The 9,720-nt window shown below is 37.9% G+C and overlaps 1 protein-coding gene across 3 annotated transcripts; it reads right to left on the reverse strand.

The window, feature by feature from the left end:
* Positions 1–5,235: 5,235 nt before the first annotated feature.
* Positions 5,236–9,350, reverse strand: LOC116168198 (muscle LIM protein Mlp84B-like). Of its 3 annotated transcripts, XR_004144729.1 has the most exons (10): positions 9,190–9,350; positions 8,701–8,834; positions 8,483–8,642; positions 7,455–7,581; positions 7,287–7,383; positions 6,727–6,823; positions 6,292–6,588; positions 6,109–6,241; positions 5,466–6,060; positions 5,236–5,413 (listed from the first exon to the last, which is right to left on the reverse strand). XR_004144729.1 is itself a non-coding variant. In XM_031483892.1 (9 exons), exons 2-9 carry the CDS (start codon positions 8,813–8,815, stop codon positions 5,596–5,598), a joined length of 1,482 nt encoding a protein of 493 aa, XP_031339752.1. In that variant the 5' UTR covers positions 8,816–8,834; positions 9,190–9,350; the 3' UTR covers positions 5,236–5,595. The 3 variants fall into 3 exon arrangements, 2 of the variants coding, with proteins under 2 accessions (XP_031339752.1, XP_031339751.1); XM_031483892.1 differs by lacking the exons at positions 6,727–6,823; positions 7,287–7,383 and adding exons at positions 6,907–6,994; positions 7,085–7,181 and having other exon boundaries at positions 5,236–6,060; XM_031483891.1 differs by having other exon boundaries at positions 5,236–6,060.
* Between the last annotated feature and the right edge of the window lie 370 nt (positions 9,351–9,720).

The raw sequence follows: 9,720 nt of genomic DNA on the forward strand, positions 1-9,720 counted from the left end.
TACACCGACAATTTATAAGTAGGTAACGTCAGTTTGACAAGTAATGCTTGTTCGGGAAATATTCCCCTAAATTACACTCGTGCATCAAAATAAACCTGATAATTTTTTATTCAAGCATGTTGTCAGTAAAAAACTGCATTCGGTCATTTTCATATTTTGTTAAAAGAGCCCTCCACCTTCGCCAAAATATGAAAATAAACTCATGCAGTTTTTAGACAACATGCTTTCAAAAAAATTATCGGTAATTTTGATGCACTTGTGCAATTACCTACGAAAATTGTTTTTCCGGGTAGATCTGAGACAATTTTTCTTTTCGGGCCTCAAAAAAAGGCAGTATATAACCTTCCTTTTTTACCAAAAATCGACTACACCAAAATTTCTCGGGAAAACACTTTTTCTTATTAATTTTGGTGCCTAGAATCCAAAACAATTCCTACTTTTTCGATTAGACTTCTCAATCAAAAGTTGTAGACTAGAAACCAATTTCGACAGAAAATTCAAAGGGCTGTAACTTTTGAATTAGTAGCCCAATCTTGAAACTGTTTGATTTTGTGGATTCTACAGGGCACAATCTATAAGAAAATTTTTTTTCCGGGTCGATCTGAGACAATTTTTTTTTCGGGGCTCAAAAAAAAGGCAGTGTATATAACCTTCCTTTTTTACCAAAAGTCGACTACACCAAAATTTCTCGGGAAACACTTTTTCTTATTAATTTTGGTGCGTAGAATCCAAAACAATTCGTACTTTTTCGATCAGACTTCACAATCAAAAGTTATGGACTAGAAACCACTTTCGAAAAAAATTCAAAGGGCTGTAAGTTTTGATACTTTTCAAAGTATTCGAATACATTCTAAAGTATTTGAATACTTATTTTTTAAAGTATTTGAATACTTTTCAATGTATCTGTATCTAGTATTCGCTTGTGCTGGACGTAAAAGTATTTATTTCATACTATCTAGTAATCGCCGCTTTCCCAGACTGATTTGAGTCTGGTAAATCGTATTTTACCAGACTGAAAATTTTTACCAGACTAGAAATTTTGCCTAGCAACCGCAACTGACATCCATCTAAACGTATGCATTGATATTTGTCAAACTACTGTCAGATCAAACAAATCAAGTGATCGACTTTTGCTTTTATTTTAATGTGTACCTACCTACAACATTCTAATCAAAATGGTATTTTAATAGAAATAGAGCAGTATGAAATAAAATGTTTTACATTATTTGTATGTCAAATCAGTTTACGTTACTCGTTTCGAAATTCCATCTCACTCGTTAACGTAAACCTTGATTTGCCATACTCATATGTAAATAACTATTAGTATTCAAATACCTTTGATTTGTGTAAAGTATTTACTATTTAGTATTCAAATACTTTTTGAAAGTATTCTGCCCAGTTCTGGTACGTACACCTTTTACCGCTGTCACCAAGTGATGGTTTACTCTGCACTAAGTTTATTCTGTACTAAACTGGAAACTCCTAAAGTCAGTGGCGGATTAAACCCTTTAGAGGCCCTAAGCGCAACCCCCTTTTGAGGCCCCTCTCCTAATAAATATTCAAAATTTTTAAACATTTTTAAATCAATGTGAAATTTAATTTTGATTATGGTATAATCACATATATTGGCCGTTTTATAATGATCAGGTCTGAAAAACTGATGGAATGTCTACTCACATCACCATTCAATCATAACCGAGGTCTTACCTTCCCTTCTACTTTAATATTAATGATGTAAAGTAGGGTTCTAATTTGCAATTGGGTTCATAAATGGTCGCGATGCGAAAAGGGCACTTGAATCGCTAGACTCAACTTTTGGCATTGCGTATTACATGGTTAAAGCTATGCGTATATTGAATTTCATGCAATTCGGTTCATAACTAACGGAGATGTCAAAAGCGTCTTCCTTATTTTTCGACCTACATTGCCACTTCACGAACTCAGATCTACAAATTTGATAAAAAATCCACCTGCAAAATTTCATCGTAATCGGTTCATTCGTTTTTGAGATATCGTGCTAACGCCCTAACGGACAAACACCGCAAAATTATAAACTCGCTGCTAGGAGTTCGTTAATAACGCATGTAGGTACCTACACAAAAAATTATTCCCGTTATTTAGCAATTTTAATAAACAAAAATCAATTTTTCCCAGAGATTTTTTCTTGCTAGTTATTAGTTTTGGAGGCCCCCAGACAAGATGAGGCCCCAAGCACGAGCTTATTCTGCCTGTGCGGTGATCCGCCTCTGCCTAAAGTGAATGCATTACAGTGGTTATCACTCAGATTGCAGGGCCAAACTCACTAAAACCTTAGCATCCCTTACGGATCGTGAAACTTGTGTTTAATTTCAAGATCACTAGCTAAATTACGAATAGTGATGTAATTCGATTTTCTTCTACGTACCTACGCTAAAATATTAACTTCATTTCTACAATTATTAAAACACAGCAAGTTTTTTTTCTGGTGTAATGTTCATTAACAATTCAACCATCAAAATGAAATTTTTTAATGCTGTTGTGAATTGTGCCAATTGACGGAATTTGCTTATCGTGATATTTAGCAGCAAATAAATCCTTTGACTATTGAAATACATCTGTAACGTTTCCATTTCTTCTGCTTTTGTATATATTTTATTAAGCATATAATTATAATAATCTTACGGCCAGTTGCACAAAAAAATCCAGGATTATTGTTTAATCCGGTATTAAGACATTTGATTGGCTATATATTGCAGCCAATCAAATGTCAAAATTCTTGTTTAAACTCAGATTTGGTAGATAATGTAGGATTTTGATTATAATTCGCTTTCCTGCAACCGGCCGTTAATTTGCTAAAAAATAATTCAGAAGATCTCCCGACTACCATGCTTCGGAGGCAATGGCGGATTCAGCAGGGGGAAAAGGGAGCAATTTCCCCCTCCGACAAGCCCAAAAACGCTTGGTGAAAAGTTAAAAAGCACGCCTTTAAATGTTCTAGACAACTTAATTTGCAGTATTTCTATTAAATTCCCCACTTTATATTGTTCTAAAGATGTGCGCTACGTAAAACTGCTCTCCGTAACCACAATGTGCCCCCTCGAAAATTTTCTCCAGATTCACATATTCTGAAATAAAAACAACTGAATGCTGCCATATTACGGGAAACTTCTATATATAGAAAAATTTTGTATACAGTCATTATTTGCCGAGATATATACTCGTACCTACTATATTCCATACATAATGAGCGCTCTGTATAGATTTATTTGTTCAAAGTGTTTATACATAGTGCTCAGGAATTCGTTTCAGTTTTAAAAGTGTGAAAACATCCCGCTATTTGCGACACTACCCATAACAAATAAGGATAGATTAAGTAATGGTTTTCCTTATGTAGAAGTATTTTTTCTGATACATTTCCAAAATTGATTTGCTGGAGGTTTTAGCTATAATTGAAATTTGCCAACCATACATCTCAGATATTTCATGAAATATCAAAATCCTCTTCGTTATTTTCGTATTTGTCACATTAAGGCGGGACTCCACTAAACTGGGCTAGCCCGGCTCCCATTATTGCGGCCTTGCCGCTGGCACAAAATGCAGTAGCTTGCCGTGGATTAAAAATTAGACTCCACCAAACTGGGTAGATGTGTCGGCCTGCAGAGGGCTCTTGTTCTCCATCCGAGATTGTTTGACGATGCGAAATTTGTTTGTTATGATATATGACCCTAAAAATTATTACGAAGAGAAAAATAAGAGGAAGCGCAGGTTTTGGGTACGGTCTAGTTTAAACAAAAATCTTCAAAAAATCTCTTTAGTTCGCTGTAAAAAACAAAATACAAACTCAAATAGCGGAAAAAAGTCAATATACAAATATACCACGTAAACAACGTATCGCTTGATACATATAGGGAATGTTTGGGCTATGTATATTGTATACTTTAAAAAAACGTATGGAATTATGATACTAGATCACGGCATGAAACAGATGACTGTAGGCAATCAACATTACACGTGACAGCTGTTTTTACAGTTCTTAACCTGTTACCACCCTCCTATCGCATTAATATTTCATCCTTATCGTCTCTGCTATACTTACATCTTTCACATTAAATAATTAAGTTACTGTTTCTATAGCAGACGCTGATTATCATTTAAAACAAATTCGTATAGATTTGATTGCCTATTATAGCCATCTATTCCATTTTTACCATCCGCACGTTAATAAGAGAGATATTGCTTTGTGGTAAAAATAACCCGTCACTTTTTTTGCGGAAATACACCTTTTGAAACAGCTGGAATCCCAATCAAACAAAATCTCGATGATGTCGGCCTGTCGGGTCTGTCTGCACTCTCAATTCCGGCTAAACGGTTGAACCGATTGGAACCAAATTTGGTACACATATTTTTAGACATAAACGAAAGAGCTGAAAAGCTTTTAAGCAGAATCGCGCATTCAATATCTTATTTCCGGCTAAACGGTTGAACCAATTGGAACCAAATTTGGTACGACATATTCTTAGACATACCTAAAAGAGCGGAATCGCGCATGTGCGTGTATGTGGGTGGTATCTGTGCTAGCCACAGCAATTTTTTTTTAAGTATACATAGCGCATTTGTATACATTTAAGGAAAATTCCCCTTATATTTAAAACTGGCTGTAAACACATGTGGGCACTGGTGTCGGCCAAAATCCCTTTGATATTTACCGATATTTGCCCGCTAACAAAGTTATGCCGGCGGTCGATGTTAGCGGCTTCGAAAGGATGGTTATTTTTAATTTTTCTTTGGAAAAACAAGCGGGCCTAGCCCAATTTGACGGAGTCCCGCCTTTAGGAGATTGCCAAGACGATTTCTTTCATCACCAGTCATTAATGTTTACGTTTAAACATGGTCGATGAATTGTTTATTTACGCCTTAAAAATAAAAATAACGGTAAATAGAATAGACAATTAATGCATTAGTGTTAGCTTTTGTTATACCCGTACTTAATATTGGCTTACCTATTACCTACTAACAGCCTATTGGTACCTGTAAGTACTAAATTAGTGCAATCTTTTAGATAACCTTTTATACAGCAAATTATTTAAGGTGAACTCAGTCCTTTAATTAAGTTTGTTTATTAAATAATCACTTTAATACATTCTCTTTAACAACTAATCAAAAATGTTTTGTAGCTTATTTAACTATAACCTATTAGATTAATATTAAACAAATCGATGGCAAAGCAAAGCGCGTAGTTATAGTAGGCCCAAAAAAGGCCAGTGTAGATATGTATAAAAAGACGTCAGGTTTGACCTGGTCGTTCGATGATATCACTGGATAACGTAGATGTACTGTCTGCCGACAAGTATTCTTTAACAGTTCTCCTTCATTTTCTACATAATCAGATTCGATCGTAACGTGTAAGTATACAAAAAAAATGAAAAATACGATTCTAAAAAATTTCAAAATTCGAGCAAGTCAAAAGCGATCGTTGTAAATGTTACCTGCATATATGCAAACAAAAGCTCCAGTAATTTGGAAAGAAACTAAAATCACCTGTTAAATTTAAATAAACGTGTAGTTTTTTTTAGTTAATTTTTTTAGGTTTTTACGATGGGGGGAAATCCAAGCCCTTTACGCCATCGTCAGTGCACCGGCACCCATTCCGAATCCTACTCCTTTAGGTCCAAATGATCTACCATAGCAACCTCTGCAGTAAATTTCTCCGTTAGGTGCATCGTTAAGGTTTGTCGAATCTAGAGATTTTCCGCAATCGGAGCAACTGAAGCATCGCTTGTGCCAAATTCCGTTTTTACTGATCATCTGTTCGGCAGCATAAACCGCGTATCCACATCTAGAGCAACCTTTTCCTGGAGCGGCCTTGCGTCCGCTGTTCGGTCTAGCATCGGGGAATAAAAGCGTCGATTGTCCTTCGGTCGACATCAAGGTTGGAGCGTGGCCGTAACCGAAACCTTTAGGTCCGAACAGCTTGCCGTAACAAGCGCGACAATGAATTTCCCTGTCGGGCCCGTCGCAAGCCAGCATTGAATCCAAAGGCCGATGGCATTCGGCGCAATTGAAGCACTTCTTGTGCCACATCTAAAGCGTTAAGGTAAGACTCGTCGTCCGGGAGGGCGAGGTACTTACAGTTCCCTTAGCAAGCTGCTGCTCGGCCGCGAACACCATGCCACCACAACGGGGGCAACCTTGGCCAGGCGGGGCCTTAATTGATGTAGTGTCAGGGTTGTAGAAAGGACGGGAAGCAGAAATTTCATCCTCTCTGTACGTTAAAGATCCTATTAGATTAGCCGATTGGGAGTTTGAGCTTACGTTAAGCCGTCCGTCTGAAGAAATCCTGAACCACAAGCGAATCCATAACCGTGCGGTCCCCATTTCTTTCCGTAGCAAGTTTTACAGTAGACGTCCCTATCAGGGCCGTCACATGCGATGATGGAGTCAAGAGTTTTATGACAGTCCTTGCATTTGAAGCACTTGCGATGCCACGGTCTTCCTCTGGCCAAAACTTCCTCCGCGGCGAATACAACTCCGCCACAACGAGGACATCCTTGTCCGGGTGCGGCCTTAATTACGGCGGTATCAATTACGGTTGTCCTAGGCGCCTGGTCGCTGCACAAATAAGTGAGATTAAGTATTCAGCAGTTGTCAACAGTTTTGGAAGCCATGGCACAAACGGTCAATGACAGAGGTGACTTTCTAAGTCTAAGTCGACATGCAACACTGATAAGGAAAAATTGTGTGATCTACCTCTGCCATTCTAGATCCAAGGCATCGCACATGAGCCCGAGGAATGATACCCCCGCATGTCCTAAGCCTCTGGGACCAAAGCGTACAGCGTAGCAAGCTATATACATAATGCTTTTAATATAAATGAAACTTTACGCTCCAAAAGATTGCAAAAACAAAATTTCGGAAGCCAAAATGTACCTCTCTAAACCGATAATATCGCTCTGCAAAGTGCCTCCACCTTGACCATACCCATAACCTTTCGGCCCGAACTTCTTTCCATAACACACTAAGGGGTAACATATAGTCAGTCAAGTGCAACATGTAGGTAATTACTTATTGCATGCAATTAATCATAATTACGGTGTGCTTCACGCACCTCTGCAATAGATATCCTTGTCAGGACCTTCGCAAACACTGATCGAGTCCAATCCCTTCGTGCATACTCCACATTTGAAACAAGATTTGTGAAACGCCTTAAAATTAAAAACATCCACTTAAAATCGCACACAATTTTACGTTAATAATAGTTAAAAAGGGGACGGTGTTATTTACTGTTGCTTTTTTAATGAAAGTAATACCTCTACAGTAAACTTCTCGGTCCGGCCCATCGCAATGCAAAATTGAATTCAAGGTTCGATTACAGTGCCTACATCTAAAGCAGGACTTATGGAACCCCTAACATAATTTAATGGTATTAATATTACGCGATTTTACGATGGGACCACAGACAATGAAGTGTAACTTACCCTTCCACGCGCTAGCATTTGTTCCGCGGCATACACGTAACCTCCACAACGGGGACATCCCTCACCGGCCGGTGCCTTAGCGATTGCCTTTGCAATTAGGGGTGCTCCTGAAATGACCACGTCGCTACTAAAAAGAAAATTCGATCAATTGATTATTCCCCTTATGATGGAAGTAAAGCATTTTCATTGAAATTAGAAGCAGCTTGTCGAGCTAAACCAATTAAATTGTTTTACAACGGAAAATAAGTCAATGTAATGAGAGAAGGTAAGTTGCGCTTGCTGCTTGTAACTTTTGCTAACCAGACTTGAGGGCACTTTCCTTATCCCATTACAAGGGGTTGTAGGAGAAGCAGGTGCGAACAAAAAGCACAGTTTAATATGCGCACATTGAGCGATTTGTGTGTTAAAAGCCATTTCTCACCATAGTAGTTGTTTCTTGGTGATCCGCCGTGGAACCCTACCGAGTGTATGGACCGTTTTCCAAATAAAATTCGTTTGGTTGATTAAAGCCGAAAATTGTGGGTAAATTTTTGTGCATTTAATTAAGTGTGTTTATGTGCGTATATTATTGTTTATTTCCAATTCGAATATTACATTTCAGTCTAAAATGGTAATAACCGAATTTTCTGATATCCAAAATATATAATTAAAAGATATAGTATCTTAATTATACTTGTAAAAACTTAAAAATTACAACATAACATAGACTTGTATTACATAGGGTGGTAGGGATAGGTTGAGATGGTCTGCGGCGTTCCTAGAGATGTTTTCCGCAGTTGAAACGTGAAGTCCCTTAGGCGCTGCGATAAAAAGGGACAAATGTCATGCATCGTACAAGGGACAACATAATTAAATACTAATGAAGGCAAGCAACACGCTTGATTAAACACAAGCCAAACTAGGTGCTCTAATACCAGAAATAATCAGCGTGTTAGCTTGCCATTGAAAAAACGTGTAGGAAAGGAAAAGCCCTCAAATCTGATAACGTATCGGCAAATGTAAGTTGTGATTAACAAATGAAAACTTACTTTTCTTGCAAGTGAGAACCGGTGTCCATACTTAAACAACCAGCACCACCTCCAAAACCGTAACCTTTTGGTCCAAATTTACGGGCGTGGCAGTTTTTGCAGTATAATTCGCCCTCGTGTTCAGAGCAGTTGGTGGAATCTAACATCTTTCCGCAGAGACCTTCAGAAATCAACGTCGATTAATTCAAAATTTTTAAAAAACTTCCTGAAAAACTTACCGCATTTGAAGCAGGATTTGTGCCATTTAAGTCCTCCAGCTACACGTTCTTCAGCTGCGTATACAGACTTTCCGCATTTGGAGCATTTGGGGTTTTCAATTGGTTTGAAAGGCATTTTGTGATGTGTGTTCGACCTGTAATAGAAAAAAATATTCAACGAAAGAAGACACCGGTAAATTACGTAAACAATTGCAACAAGTGAAATTCTATAGCTCGATTGGGTAACTTGGCTTCAGTCCAAAGTCTAAAAATATCAAACACAGTCAACTCGCTTTCTAAAATTATCTCAGGAAATGAGAATCAGTTTTTGGACCGCGGCCAAATATTTGGGTTACGAGAGACAACCAAATTTGGAGGTGCTCAGGTAGGTTCGATTACACCATCGAAATTGTTTACGTTAAATTTCACATTCACTATTAAAAGACGCGCAACACGAATTCACGACACTGTTTAAGAATGTGCACTTTCACCCGCGATAACCGTACATACCTTGTGTTCGTTAGATAGTTGAAATCGAGAACGCTAGCTCCAGGAGGCGATGGGACTTGGTTTCCTGCCACTTACTACCACCGCAATTCGAATGAGTTGAAGGGATGTTGCTGCTCCTAGTCTATTATATGCTTTTGCACACGGCTCTTGAAGCTTAGGTAGGGGAAAACGAATAAGACGCGACTAGGAATAGACGTTTGAGCAATGTTCTAATTTTGTGGAACGCATAGATGGTAGATGTATTTTTTCGATAAAGCCTGTTGAGATATTTGATATAAATATTCTTTATGAAATTAATCTAATTATAATTGCACACTTTAATTTGAGTTGCATCCTTGGCGCCTTTACAAATGACAGTAATGATCTTACGCCAAAAAGTTCTCAAGCTCTTAGTCACCAGAGGTAAGAAGGTATTACATAATTGGAAAGGTGCATGTATAACAAAAACATTTCGGCGATTCCTTTACAATGGGCAACACCCACGTCTCGCTCAACTTTCTAAAAGTAGGAGCCTTCCAAGATGATTCAGAC

The sequence above is a fragment of the Photinus pyralis genome, unplaced genomic scaffold (assembly GCF_008802855.1).
Source record: "Photinus pyralis isolate 1611_PpyrPB1 unplaced genomic scaffold, Ppyr1.3 Ppyr1.4_LG4, whole genome shotgun sequence".
NCBI lineage: Eukaryota > Metazoa > Arthropoda > Insecta > Coleoptera > Lampyridae > Photinus > Photinus pyralis.

Coding starts and splice junctions, on each gene's coding strand:
- LOC116168198 (XM_031483891.1), bottom strand. CDS start 8,815: ATGCCTTTCAAACCAATTGAAAACCCCAAATGCTCCAAATGCGGAAAG. Junction 8,643..8,700: donor CAAATCCTGCTTCAAATGCG/GTAAGTTTTTCA, acceptor TGATTTCTGAAG/GTCTCTGCGGAAAGATGTTA. Junction 7,384..7,454: donor AAATGCTAGCGCGTGGAAGG/GTAAGTTACACT, acceptor AAATTATGTTAG/GGGTTCCATAAGTCCTGCTT.